Source organism: Paramisgurnus dabryanus, chromosome 12, assembly GCF_030506205.2.
Source record: "Paramisgurnus dabryanus chromosome 12, PD_genome_1.1, whole genome shotgun sequence".
In the NCBI taxonomy this organism is placed as follows: Eukaryota; Metazoa; Chordata; class Actinopteri; order Cypriniformes; family Cobitidae; genus Paramisgurnus; species Paramisgurnus dabryanus.
Window position 1 is genome coordinate 29,720,290 of NC_133348.1, and position 15,249 is coordinate 29,735,538.

Here is a 15,249-nt window from a genome sequence, read left to right on the forward strand (position 1 = left end):
ACATCCTCCAATCACCTAATGATGGAGAGTCCAGTTAGATCAAGTTTAAAAAGCACCCATTACATTGCTAAAAACAACGTTATTTTGTATAATTTTTAAATTGTGTAACTTTACCAGTAAGTAAACTGTTGCCGTTTGTGTGTTTGTTGTAGTCCAAGAATAGAGATTTAACTTGGAGAAGATAGTTTGCGTCATCATTTACGTTGGAATTTGTACCTTTGCGTATCGTTAACATGTACTAATACACACTTACATACCAAATGATGTGTACAATCGTGAATCGGAAAATAGGTGCTCTTTAACGAATAAATTTAATGAGGTTGTAATAGCTGTTACATGACGACTTTAAATGTCATGTTTGTCAGTACAGTATATGATGCTCTAGCACTTGTTTTGAAGGTTTCTCTGTGTGTTTCTCCATCCTGGATGATTTATTCAGCATCACAGAGTCCTCAACAGCATTTCTTTTAATGTCCAAAATCTCAAAACTCTTCATGTGAAAATTTTATGGGCAGATTCACAGCTCTAGAGGATTTCTTGTGTTCCACTAAGTCGAGCGACTAAAGACGGCATAATTCTTTCCGCTTTTCCCTTAAAGTAAAAAATAGATTATAGCTTGTTTTATGTACAGATAAGAGGTGCCGTCACAGACAGGAGCTCTTCCTGATGGATCATCTGAATTGTCTGGTGTGTTGTAATAGTGAATGGCTTACAGTACGTGTTCGTCTGCAGTGCAGTACTGCAGATTTAATCGCATTATTATCCACATTCGGTTGTACCCGTTTCTTAAGAGGCCGTGTCACTGAATAAAGTGTTTTCTTACTTCTGTGTAATGCAAGAGTTTGATTAACTATGTAAACGTGCTGTAATATTTACAAATTGATTTCAGTTAATTCCTGATTGTCACTCAGAGCTTTTATTAAAGTATGCACCAATACATCCGCCTATAATTGGCAGATAAAAGCATTTTTCACACTATAGGACATCGGCCGATTGTTTAAAAGCAGCCGATGATCTGGGCAGATTATATCTGGGCAGATTAAAGCCCATCATAACTGTGAACACTGTGTGATTATTTCCAATTTGGTCACAATAACAAACGTATTGCAGTTTGTACGCTCTGCACTTTTAGGATTTCACAACATAATTCTTGGAAACAAAAAGCAAAAAGCATCTATCTATCGGTATGTGGGATGTCATTCTGAGTTATCAAATATCGGTACCAGCAGAGACATGTAGTGCATCCCTACTTTTATTAAAATCAAACTGAAGATTTACCCAGGTTTATATATGAACACCTATTCACTGGTAAAAGTGTTGTTACTAACTGCATATAAAAAGCTTTAGTCATTGAAAGCAGTGTCCATTTACTTGCATCAGTCTTAAAGGTACAATAAAAAAATACCTTGTACATTTTAGAGAGATGGTGGGAAATCGTGCAAAAAGTCTTGACTGATACTATAATTGGACTGTAAGAACTTAAAAAATAACTACATAGAGGTTGACTGATTGTGAATTTTAAGGATACCGTTAACTAGTTGGTTCGTACTTGCCGATAACCGATTAATTGACCGATAGTTTTCTAAAATGGATAAAAAACATTACACTAAAAAGTAAAACAGTGCTGAAATTATTACAAAAGTAATAAAACAACAGCACTGAACCATGAAAATGTAATAAATTAAATAAATGTATAAATAAAAATGTATTAGTAAGTATTGAAGTAAATATACTTTTAACATTGAAATGACATAAATATATATTATATGTGTAGTCTTGTGCTTTATTTGTTTCTGTTTTAACACTTTAATGATTATCTATTCAAAATAACAAAAGTGATGATAAAAAGAACTGAAATAAGATTTTGTTGGATATGTTAATGTAGCCAACAGCTGCACATAGTTCGGTTTCTTGCATTATTAACTGAAATATGCTGAAAAATTTGCTGGCTAAATCATGGATACAAGTAACCAGTTGGATATAAACTAATGCAAATAGATGGTAATTAAACATTTTGGTTGGATTTATTTTCGTGTATTTTTGTGTAACTATTTGAGGTGCTAATATTAGCATCCTGTCAGCCTAGACGACAAACGTAGTTTCTTGCTGTTGTTTCTCTGCTAATGTCGCATCTAGTCCGCAGACTAATTACTTCATAATGATATGAAGCAACAGACGCAACTCGGAACAACTATCGGCATGGATTTTTGCTGATAAGCGATTGTTAGCACTAATTAAATATCGGTGCCGATTAATCGGCAAAACCAATTAATCAGTCTACATCTGGGTTTGTACCATATGTCCCTTATAAATATTTAACATGGCACAAAGACCTTTTCTAAACTATTTATCGACTCTCTTTTGGTATATGGACATTTTATTACTTAAGTCCAAGAGATTGGAATTGCATTTAATAGAGTGTAGTCCCATAAAGCTTTCTTCATGAAACAGTTAATGTATAGATTTATTTTTGTGTCTCTAGAGCCCCCGAGACCCATCGCCCCACCGCAGCTTCTTGCTGTCGGCCCAACATACCTGCTCATCCAGTTAAATGCCAACTCAATATTTGGAGATGGTCCCATCATTCTGAAAGAGGTGGAGTACAGGATGACATCTGGGAGCTGGACAGAGACTCACGCTGTCAACTCGCCCAATTACAAACTCTGGCACCTCGACCCGGACACGGAGTATGAGATCCGAGTGTTACTGACCCGCCCGGGAGAGGGAGGAACCGGCCAGCCTGGACCTGCTCTCATCACCAGGACAAAGTGTGCAGGTTTGTCAAACCATAAACCTTTTTTTTTTTTGGTGCTCTTTCATTCCTTATGAGCATTTTACCCTGTGCGTGTGAGTTTGTATCTTTGTTGATATCACATTGGCAGTCATTGGTTTTTTTGGTATTGCAGAGTTACTTTATTATGGAAGTGTCCACTCCGTGTTTACAGAAACTTAAAGGTCACCTGATATGACATTGTTTCAAGATATAATAGTAGTCTCAGGTGTCCCCAGAATGTACCTGTGAAGGTCAGGGTTTCCTGCAGCACTTTGCAGTTCGGGTGGCCCGCCTAAGCTGGGAAACCCTACCGCCTTAACTGGGTCGCCCAAAAAAATTAATAAAAATATTTAGCTGCACAAAAGGCCGTCAAGTGCATCTCGGAGAATAGCGCCGACACACTTCCCACTGCGAGCGGGCACGCGCCCCACACGGCCGAAATTAGAGAAAGACTGTCTGGAGGATAGCCAGTTGATAAAACGGGTGTTCGTGAGAACTGTAAGTGGACTTATGTTTTGGCTTTATTTAGCCTATTATTGTATTAGTCTATAGTTCTTGCAAATTTAAAGTAAGTTAGCTGGTGATTTTGTTGTTTGAGCAACCTGTTAGCTAGGTTGCACTTGTCTGTTGATTAGAAATAATTGTTAAGCGCTCTTGCTCACTTTATTTATGTACATTATTTACATGCTACAGTAGTTACACTCCTTTAAGATAATGTAATTAATAGCGGAAAATAATCAGTTTTTTCAATCTTCACTCTATATATCATCGTTCGTAAGACGTTCTACAACATCTGCTTCAGTTTGTGTTTATTAACCCTGTAGTTTCACTTCATCACGCAGCTATTCCCATTAGAGGTATCTGTTAAAACATTTAATTCATTAATAATCTAGTATGTGTTCATTTTCATCATGACATATACGCCCCTTTGATTGCCACGCCCCCCAACCCCAAAACCACCTTAACTAACAAATTTTCTGCGGGAAACCCTGAAGGTTTAGGTCTAAATACCCTATAGATAACTTATGATACCGTGTTGAAAGGCCCATTTTGGGGTGTGGAGGAAAAGTGCTGTTTTTGTGTGTCTTTAAATGCAAATAAGCTGCTGCTTTCCTCCGCGTTTAAAACATTACAACATTAAAACATTATTTTTAATAAGACAATCACCTTATTAAATTTTTTTAATAAACATGCTGGAATGAATTAAGTGAAGATGATTTTCAATGGAAATTATGGACCTAACTGTGGTCATTGGTCAGTTGTGGGCGGAGCCTATGCAAAGTGACATCAGTTTGTTAAGAAAACACCAATAGCTTGTTCTTATAAAAAGAAGTGTGGATTATTTTTTTTATAATTACAGGGCGACACACAATTATGTTTAAACAACATAATCGAGAATTTCTCATATTAGTTGACCTTTAACTTCTTGTCTTCTTCTCACTGTGTCGCCGTCAGTGTGAACATGCCTTAAATCTGTAATGTGCCACTTTGGTACTTCCATTTATTCCAGTTTGTTTGATCGCCTGACAAAGAAGCAAATCAGTTGTGTGATTTGAGGAGGAACTGAATGTTTGTCATTGGTGGGCCACAAAAAATCTGCCATCTTATATTGGTCTTGTTTAACCAGTCTTGCTCAGTTATGCACACCTGCTTATATCTAAACACAAACATACCAGAAGGGACCAAACACAGCCTCCGGGCTCCCCTGAAGCAGATGGAGGTTCAGGTTCAACTCCAGTTTTTGAAAGAGCCACAAGCACCAACATCCTCTATTTCCTACTGGAGCCACCCGTCAGTCCAAAGTGTTTTTTTTCCCCTCTGCGAGTTGTATTTGCACATAAATAATTGCCCGGAGCTTCTTCAGAAACATAATTGGAAAATAAAGTAAACAAGAGATTGTGCGAAGCTGCTGTCATCGGTGCCACTCACACTTTTACAGGCTTTGTGTGTGCGAGTGTTGAGTATTGCATGTATATATGCTGATTATTCCGGAAACCACGCACAGTATACCTGCTACCTTATAAAAATTGAACGAGCACAAGAGCAAACACTCATCCGGTCTGTGTGTAAGAGCACCGTGCCTTTATTTGAGCACTGCGATGCGATTCTCTCCACGGGTTGCCATGGCATCCGTATTAACCGTGGCGAGACTCGACGATGGCAGATATATACGGCTCGTATGGGGAGGCACGGAGCGACGGGCGGAGAACGGGTGGAGAGAGTCGGAAAAGAGGTTTTCTGTGTTTCATTTACCCAACAGCTTCTCTGTGTCCCCGGTGATGGCACAGTAGAGCGTCCGCTCGCTCGCTCAATGATTGAGATTCAAACAGGAACCCCTCTCCCCATCAGTCGCATTTGAACTTTCATATATTTTTTTTATTTTGGCAAAAGCCATTTTCCAGGTCGGCTTTAGATGGAACGCTCACCGGCTTTTTTCATCTCCTTCCAGCCAATCACACGCTTATCTCGACTCGGACAGGGAGAACTGAGTGGAACGGCTGAATTTACACAATTACATTTAGATTGGTGCCAGTCTGGCCGAGTGCTCTGTTTAAATTCACATTTTCTCTCTCTCTCTCTCTTTCTCTTTCTCTCTGCCTGTCGCTTACTTTCCTCTTAAACCTTGTTTACTGGCTCTTGCACAGCTCGTGCGTATTTCACATTTATAACTATTATGTTTTGAAGCATAGTTTATCTTTGTTGTAGGTTTGCATATTGAAACAGAAGAGAGATGGGGGTAAACATAATCAGCTGTACGTTTCTGAGCACAAGCCAAACACTTTGATTATTTCCGTTTAAAGATGGCAAGAGAATTGATTGACCAAAGCACCCGAGCTTTGATTTGATTTGTGTGCGTTTCGAATTGTGACTCTATTAGAGATTTTCTCTATATACCTGTTCAAGAAGGTCTGTGCTCTTGGTTTGTTCCACAATTTTTTTGGGAGATGATTATTATATTTTCATTTCAGACTTTGGGATCTTTGTAAATGATGAGATGTTGTTGTTCTCATATGAAACTTCTTTTGGAGACCTGTGTGAATTTCTCTACAGGAGAAGACTTTAGCAGAAGTGTTTATTTTGAGATTTTGTTTGAATATGAACTAGATGGTAGTTCTAGTTTCACTAATTGTAAAAGGTAAGACCTCAATGTATTTTCATCCCGTGGGCTGTGAGCGATCTGAATCTCTAGCTGTTATTTTACTGCAGATTAATTTTACTGTAGAGCTACCAGAGGAAAGTCATTAAGAGTACAGTTCGGTACCGCTGGCTCATGTTTTTAATTCAGTTTCCTAGTTTTTCCTCACACCATTATTTCCATCTTCTGTGTTTTATTTTCTACAAGCACCATTTCCTTAAAATAGCAAATTGATCACATTTCCCATGATGTCTTGGTAAATAAATGAGATGTCAAACATTCAGTGCAGTGTCTGTAATGATGTCTGGATGAAAAGACTTGTGCTGCTGTTGAATATTACAGATGAAATACAGCGACACAGGATTGAGATCACATCGATTTCTGTTTTGGCTTGTAATCAGAGCACTGAAACAGCGCAACTACACAATAATCATGCGTGGTTCTATAGAAACAACAGGATGTGATTTATTTCAATAAACAGATTGGATTGCTTACTGAATGCTTACAATGATTGAATGGTTCTGTGTCTGTCTGCAATAAATTTCATTAATTTCAAGTACATGTGGAAAAATGAGCACTTTTCAGTTTTAATTAACATGACACAATACAGTAATATTGAAAAATATTATAATGTCAACTGATTTGTGTGACACTGATGGACAGACATTTTAACCAGTTAGCGTCTGTTCAAGCTTAGATTAGTTGATCACACTGTTAAAGGGTTAATTCCAAAATTAAATTTTTGTCAGTACTCACCCTCACACCTGTAAGACCTTTGTTCATCTTCAGAACACAAATGAAGATAATTTTGATGAAATCCGAGAGCTTTCTGAGCCCCGTAGTTGGAAACGCAAATAGTCAAAATTTTATAGTGTAAAATTGTGTAAAATTTGATTACAGTGGTTCAATCTTCTTTTCATAAAGTGATAAAAATGCTTTTTGTGCTCATAAACTCATTCTCTGTATTGATAAAACCAGCACATGCATGCATTAACACTTTCCCCGTCAGCGCTTAAAAAAAGTTGCCAGCCAGCGGCAGTATTTTTCATGGTTTTAACAAAAGTTTATTGTGTTCTAGAAAATTTTATTCTTTAAATATACACCCACCTAAAGGGTTATTAGGAACGCCTGTTCAATTTCTCATTAATGCAATTATCTAATCAACCAATCACATGGCAGTTGCTTCAGTGCATTTAGTGGTGTGGTCCTGGTCAAGACAATCTCCTGAACTCCAAACTGAAAGTCAGAATGGGAAAGAAAGATGATTTAAGCTATTTTCGCGCACAACCATTTCTAGGGATTTCAAAGAATGGTGTGAAAAGGGAAAAACATCCAGTATGTGGCAGTCTTAAGGGCGAAAATTCCCTGTTGATGCCAGAGGTCAGAGGAGAATGGGCCGACTGATTCAAGCTGATAGAAGAGGAACTTACCTCTCTGAAATAACCACTCTTTACAACCGAGGTATGCAGCAAAGCATTTGTGAAGCCACAACACGCACAAGCTTGAGGCGGATGGGCTACAACAGCAGAAGACCCCACCGGGTACCAATCATCTCCACTACAAATAGGATAAAGTGGCTACAATTTGCACAAGCTCACCAAAATTGGACAGTTGAAGACTGGAAAAATGTTGCCTGCTCTGATGAGTCTCGATTTCTGTTGAGACATTCAGATGGTAGAGTCAGAATTTGGCGTAAACAGAATAAGAACATGGATCCATCATGCCTTGTTACCACTGTGCAGGCTGGTGGTATGGTGTGGGGGATGTTTTCTTGGCACACTTTAGGCCCCTTAGTGCCAATTGGGCATTGTTTAAATGCCACAGCCTACCTGAGCATTGTTTCTGACCATGTCCATCCCTTTATGACCACCATGTACCCATCCTCTGATGGCTACTTCCAGCAGTATAATGCACCATGCCACAAAGCTCGAATCATTTTAAATTGGTTTCTTGAACATGACAACGAGTTCACTGTACTAAAATGACCCCCACAGTCACCAGATCTCAACCCAATAGAGCATCTTTGTGCATGTGCATCCCACAAATCTCCATCAACTGCAAGATGCTCTCCTATCAATATGGGCCAACATTTCTAAAGAATGCTTTCAGCACCTTGTTGAATCAATGCCACGTAGAATTAAGGCAGTTCTGAAGGCAAAATGGGTTCAAACACAGTATTAGTATTGTGTTCCTAATAATCCTTTAGTTGAGCGTATATACAAATATACTCCATAAAGCTGCTAATAAGGCATCTATGTATATTTATGTCTATGGCTGACACAGGATGTGCTGCTTTTGTGACTATTCATCAGATTTCATCAAAAAAATCTACATTTTTGAACTGATACTTTAACTATTTTTTTACACCCTACACACAGTTTAGACTCCCTTCTGATAATGAGAAGCGCCAGATCTTCTTGAGTATTTTACATTTAGTGTAGTGTAGTGATCATATTTTGACCAAATCACACATATTGTATGTGTTGTAATATAGATGGCCGGTCACCTCAAATTGTGCCATGTAAACGCTGTATTTATTTGAAAGTCATATTCCCATGTGTCTGATAGCTGGAGGGCAGCATGTAACACTTGTGCTCTCTCTCTCTCTCTCTCTCTCTCTCTCTCTCTCTCTCTCTCTCTGACATAATTATGTGCTTTTAGAGAAGTCCACCAGCACAGGTAGCTTTCTGACAACAGAAGGCACCGTGTGAAAATGGTTGATCTGGTCTTAACCTGGGACTGAAGTCTCTTGGCGCTGCTGTCAGAAATGAGTTGACCTGTGGCTTTAATGCCATTGCTGGGGCCCCAGCGGCCCTCAGCATCTTTTCCTCTCTATAAATGTTAAAATGGTTAGAGATGCTTATTTGGGGGCATCAGTACAGGTTTTCTGTGTATTACTCTGTTCACAGCATTTATGGCTGGACAATAGGATCATGTTTTGATCATTGTCAAAAGGGACAATATTGTTTCCATTTTTACAAGATGTAATATAAATCTCTGGTGTGCCTAGAATGTGTCTGTGAAGTTTCAGCTGAAAATACCCCATGGATCATTTATTATAGCATGTACAAAATGACCCTATTTAGGTGGGAGCATTTTCATATGTGTACCTTTAAATGCAAATGAGCTTACTAATAGACAGGGAGCACTTTTGGTTAAAAATAGATCCGATTCGTGTGAACGCAGTCGAATACAATGGTATATTTAACCGCACAACATGCTAACAAACACATTTAGAAAAGATTTAGGATAAAAATGAAGCAGTCAGACAGTGGCTGTGGGTGGGGCTTTATCAGTGTGACATCACATTAACAAGAGAATCAAAACAACATGTCTAATGAGACTGCTTTTGGTTTAATGAAAATTGCAAAGGGATTTGTTTTCTTTGTAGGGTGGTTGTGTTCACTCACTGCCAAAAACAGTTGAAAAGTGAAAATGGGTTTTGCATAATACAGTATGTAACCATTAAAGCTCGTTTGACATTTTGAGATAATATTCACGTACTGAAATATAACAAATTTACCGTGTGAGTTGTTTTATACTGCTTCACATACAGTTGAGTACAAATTAGTACAGTAGGCATGGGAACAGGAATAGGAAATAATAGGAAAATGTTTTATTATCTGGTCTTGGCTTAAATTTCCTTAAAAATCGTGTCTACATTGTGTACGTGTTGGACTGTGTGTCCATGTGTGTATGCATCAGCTGATTTTAATGACTACACAAGTCTAAACAGGACTTGTTTACATCACATGGAACATTTATGAAGCGACTGATCGCAAAGTCACAAAGCAATTAACAACACCAAAGAGTAAAACTTTCATACAGTTTGTGTTCGAGACACGTAGGAAGTGTTTATCTAATATAGCAGTTCAGAAAGAGAAGTGGAAGAGATGGGGGTTGTTATGCACTCTTAAAAAAAATGGTTCTATATCGGACCAAAAATGGTTCTATCACCCGCTTCATATATGGAACCCCCAAATGGTTCAACATAGAACCACTTTAATGGGTTCATTAAAACGAACCCCAAATGGTTCTTTGAATCAAAGTTAGATGGTTCTATTTAGAACCATTAAAGGTTCTTTATTATTATGAGTAATTTATTATTGATAAGAAATTATAACCGATCCAGAAAATTATAAAAGTTTACTATTTATTAATTGTATTATACAGAAATATAAATCTATAAAAATTACTTAAAATCACATCTCTTTATTCTGTATTAGACAGCAAAACTTTAGTTTACATTTAAAATGTCTCATTTCATTCAACCATTTAGTTATTTAATTATTTCCATTAAGCATTTTCACTTTTTAATAAACATACATACGTTTATATATTATATATAAATAAATATATATAAAAAAAATATATTAGTATTATATCTCACAATCTAAAATGACAGACCCCCAGTTAACATTACAATTAGATCAAGTAAAAAGTTGTACAAGTAAGGGATAATGTATTGGCAGCATGTCATCACAGAAAAAAGCCCCAACAGTTTCTTCAGGACAAATGTCACGAACACATTTAATCATTTATAAATTTAATGTCGGATATGTAATTAATAGACATTGATATTTAATTTTTGTGTAATATAAAACTGTACCTGTCAAAATTATTTGTAGCATTGGAGTTTTTAGGGGTTGTGTACACCAAAACTTTTACGCCCGCGGCCGGCGCATGTTTTCAATTGTTTCCAATGGAAGCTCGGCGTTTTTCAAATAAGCCAGCAGCTAGCGGTTTTTTTCCGCGCTGAAAACCGGCGCTCGGCGGTTTTTCCGCGCTCGGCGCTGAGCGTCGAGAGTTGAAAGAGATTCAACTTTGGGAGAAAAGCTCCGCTCGTCAATGTCAGTTCTCACACGGCCGCCCAATCACAGTGGAGGAGGGGCGGGACATTAACCACAGCAACCAACCGGCTCGCAGCTGAAGTATCACAGCTACCAAAGCGCTCAGCTGAAGAAAGCTGGCACTCAGCTGAAAAACAGCTGGCATTTGGCGTCCTCAAGGCGTTTTCAGCCGCGTTTAAAAGTTTTGGTGAGTCCAGCCCCTTAGTTTTGAGCAGTAGTAGAATGTCACGACTGGCCAATCAGAATCTAGCATTTTAGAGAACCGTGTAATAAGAAATTGTTAATGTAACACATAAGATCAACACAAAGTTGCACAAACAGTCAATATATGATCAACATGAGTTATCACCTTAGCATGACAAATAACTTCACAGACTTCTTATAGAAAGGGATTCCGTTCTTGGGAGTTTGTAAACAACAGTCTTCAAAAACACCCACACTGATGTGCACTGCTTAGTAAAATTAATGTCCAAAACATAAAAAAAAGTTCAAAACATGTCAACATCACCAAGGAGGGTGTATTGCTGGAGTGACTGTCTGTCAAAAACAACGAAGGCTTGATGGCAGAGATCGCCATCTTCCAATCCAAGGACAAATGGGAATGGTTTTGTCACATCAGCCTCTCAGAAGAATGCAACCATGTTGGTCCCAACCTGTTGAAAACAGACAAAACACTTGTTAGAATGCAGGCAAAGACTCTAAATGCATGATGATGCAGCATTATTATACAAAACCAAACAATTCATATTTCATACACACAAATGTAGTGTCTAGTTTAATTGTAATGAAATGTATACATTTCTGTTTTATTTCAATAACCTTACAATATACTCTTTGTTCATGACAATAACTCAGATTCACAGTAATTTCAGATTCTGCCACATCACTTTACCTGGCAGTAAGCCCAATTTTTTTGATTTTGCAACAACCTGCATACTTGCCCTTATTACTTAATATAGCCAACACTTTATTAGCATATATTATGTAATGAATAGAAGACTGGACATTAACGTTTGTCCCTAAAGTTAATGTTTTGGATGTGCGAGTGAAAGACAATTTTTCTTGTCCGAGTTTTAACTCTATTCGTACTTGTAAACATGTCTTCTTGCTAGTTCACAAACAAAATATTAAACGTTTTAGGTTGCTTGCAAAGCAAAGTGTGCAATACTTCCATTACTTACATAGACTTAAGATTTTCTTCCCACTTTTGTAGACAGGAGTTGGAATATCATCATGGGGTTCTGTAGAGATAAATGTTTAGGTTAAATTAGTAACTTTATTGTCATAATACACAGCAAACAACTATTGTATTCCCAAGTGTACCTGGAGGTGATTTGTTGATGCTCCTGGTTCTTGGCTGGGAAGTTGCAGGATTCTGTCTGGAAAATGCAATGCCCAAGTTTCAAATAGCTTTTCGGCATGGTCAGGAAATACCACAGAGAAGTCTGGTGAACTCTGAAAATGACAAATCATGCATTCATTTTCAATAAAACTTTAATGTAAATTTATGCGATAATGAATGCTATATGGGCTAGCTTGTCAGTGAACTACGGCGTGTAGTTAACGGTGCTTCACCTGTTTTCAGATTATGGCAATTTACTACTAATCACAGAACCGGCTTTACCGATTAGATAGGCTTGACAATTTTATACAATTAAAGAGATAGTTGGGCCAAAAATGATATTAAACCCATGAATTACTCACCTCCAAGCCGTCCAAGATGCATATGCCCATCATTTTTCAGACTAAAACATTTTCAGTTAGTTTAGAAAATGTCTTAGATCTTTCAGTTAATCAAATGTAAAGTTATGGGGTCCACTCTTTCAAGTCCAAAAATATTTGCATCCTTCCTTCACAAAATAAATCCATATGGCTCCACGATAATAAACAAAGGCCTTCTGAGGGTAATCCGTGCAGTGTTGTTGTAGAAATATAACAAAAATAACTAGCTTCTGCTAATAGCGCCATCTTGGTCGCGTCCGCATTTAAGATGAGAGCTGTCCTGAATACAGAGGAGTCTTGGATGGCAGTATTACCGGAAGCTAGTTATTTTTGTTTATAAAGTTTAAATATAGATATTTCTACAACAAAACGGCGCGGATTACCCTCAGAAGACCTTTGTTTATCATCGTGAAGCCGTTTGGATTTCTTTTGTGAAGGATGGATGCACATTTTTTGGACGTGAAGGAGTGGACCCCGTAACGTTACATTTGATTAACTGAAAGATCTAAGACATTTTCTAAAATAACTCAAAATGTGTTCGTCAAAAAAATGATGGACATATGCATTTTGAATGGCTTGGGGGTGAGTAAATCATGAGTTTAATATAATTTTTGGGTGAACTATTCCTTTAATCGTGCAACCTTACACACCACTTTTGAAAATGACATACTCATAGCAAAATAAGCAGGGATTCTTAATAAAGAAATGCTTTGATATGCCTCATTGTAATATCAACATATCACTTTAAATAATAAAAAACAAGTGCATTTTCATGTTACCTGTAAATAACGTTGTAAAAGCTGGTATCAGAACCTCAAAGTTACATTGTTTTAGCTTCTCCAGGAAAAAATATCCATCTTTTATCCATCAGGGTCTGTGGAAAAGAGCAAAAACTGTGATTTAAGTGGGCATCATCAAAAACATTTGAAAAAGATAAAAATGTCTGTAACTTACAGACCAAATGAGAGTTCACAATATGTGACCCTGTCTGTGAACTCAAGGCTAAAGTTTAATGATCTAAACATGATATTAAAAGCATCAGTTTGATTTCAACTTTTACAACAAACGATTATTTATTTAAAACGTACACGTTTCTTCCTCATATTAACGTTATCTGTTTTAAACTGAATTTCTAAACCATTAGAATACGTTACATTCTAACGTTTCTAAAATTATTAAAACAAGCCATGTTTTAGACATATTTCATAAAACGTTTGATCAAACGAAATATTTAAATAATTTAAAAGCAAGCATAAACATCGTTTAGATTTACTGGGCATTACAGGCCAGCCAACGGAAGCTAATAAAACTAGTTTAATAACAGTTATGTCATGTGAACCATTATTTTGCATACTTTTGCATTCAGAAATAGTTTAAATGATTAAAAACAATGATACAAACCTTTTCCTTCAAATAAATCAAAGATAAGTCGATGAAAAACCATTCATGAATCGTGAGGTGAATAGTAAACTCCCGCTTCAGGTATCGTTGCAGAAAGTGAGAGCAGAAGTTCAGCTGACGCATCTGTGTGGGGGAAGGGACGAGTTCTCTCTGGGGAAGAACAACACTGACACCCGGTGGTCACGCCGGAAACATTCCGACTTTGTGTAATTAAACTTTAAAATTGGCGTTCACTTTACAAACCGACTGCAAATTTGAACATTATACATATATATTCTCGCCTGAACTTATGTTTAAAATACATTTTGTGGACTAGAGAAAGTAATATTGAAAAACAGCTATGTATCTATTAAGCTGGCTCTGCTTCAAAATTACCCAACATATAACTACCCAACACTGATAAAACAACCAAACAAAATAACCCAACTGGCTCACGTTTTTTAGAGTGTAATATCGTTTCAAAAATGTAGAAAGTTTACTTACCTCAGGGTACCAACAAGCAGAAATGCCGGTCCGGAGTCCGAACTCCAGTTTGAAAAAAAAAACCTGTCACGTCTTGAGGCTCATCTTCGCTTATGGTGCAACGCATATATACGCCACCAGAGGGCACTTTTGCGATTATTTGTTTTTAATGCCCCTTCAGGTTAAATTAAACATTGACAATATAAAGGTACAAAATAAAGAAAACACCTGGTTATTCACCAAAAACGCAAACTGCACTGTAAGTTTCATGCTAATGTACAAACTTGCATAAAAAAGCTCACAGGAAATAAATCATACAATAAATATGAATAGCCTATTTGTTGACTCTCTCTTTATTTGACCACAGCCTATTGACACAAAAAGGTTTGTGAATGAGTTGTGTAAGGTTTGTAAATGAGTTCTGTAGGTCTGTAATTATTGTGTAATCTTTAGTTTACACTTCAGTCACAAACGTGAATTATAGAACCATTTTAATAAAATGGGTTCTTTGCCCTCCAAGGGCTCTATATGGAACCCTTTTTTTGGTAAAAGGTTCTATTGGCCAAGTAAAGAACCCCATGCTTCTATATAGAACCTCAAGGAACCTTTTTTTTTTAGAGTGTGGTTAGATATGGGTATGATAATGAAATTAAAACAATGTAAGACTATTAATTAAAATGATAACTGTTAATACAATATCAAGGGAAATTTCTCACATTTATGATTTTTTTCTTTTAATTGTGCAGCCCTCTCAAAAGATGAAGGATTATGGATGGATGAATGTGTGGATATCTATCTATTATATGCAGATATATAAACAATATCCATCTTTAGTATATAGACAGAATTGAATTATTTTCATTTAAATAATAGGTGTTACAACAAACCCTCATTTTATTACAGTG

General features: G+C 37.0%; 1 protein-coding gene and 1 long non-coding RNA gene across 21 annotated transcripts in view; one reads left to right on the forward strand and one right to left on the reverse strand.

Annotated features, from left to right (window-relative positions):
• ptprk (protein tyrosine phosphatase receptor type K) overlaps positions 1–15,249 on the forward strand; it is a 220,138-nt gene that overhangs the window by 118,049 nt on the left and 86,840 nt on the right. For all 20 annotated transcript variants that reach the window (XM_065268926.1, XM_065268930.1, XM_065268928.1 and 17 more), the window contains one exon: positions 2,483–2,776. In XM_065268926.1, coding sequence (XP_065124998.1) covers positions 2,483–2,776 — 294 coding nt within the window. The remainder of the gene's footprint in view (positions 1–2,482; positions 2,777–15,249) is intronic.
• Positions 10,678–13,971, reverse strand: LOC135750157 (uncharacterized). Its single transcript, XR_010532604.2, has 5 exons — positions 13,883–13,971; positions 13,261–13,355; positions 12,083–12,214; positions 11,941–12,000; positions 10,678–11,412 (listed from the first exon to the last, which is right to left on the reverse strand). It is a non-coding gene; the product is annotated as an uncharacterized lncRNA (long non-coding RNA).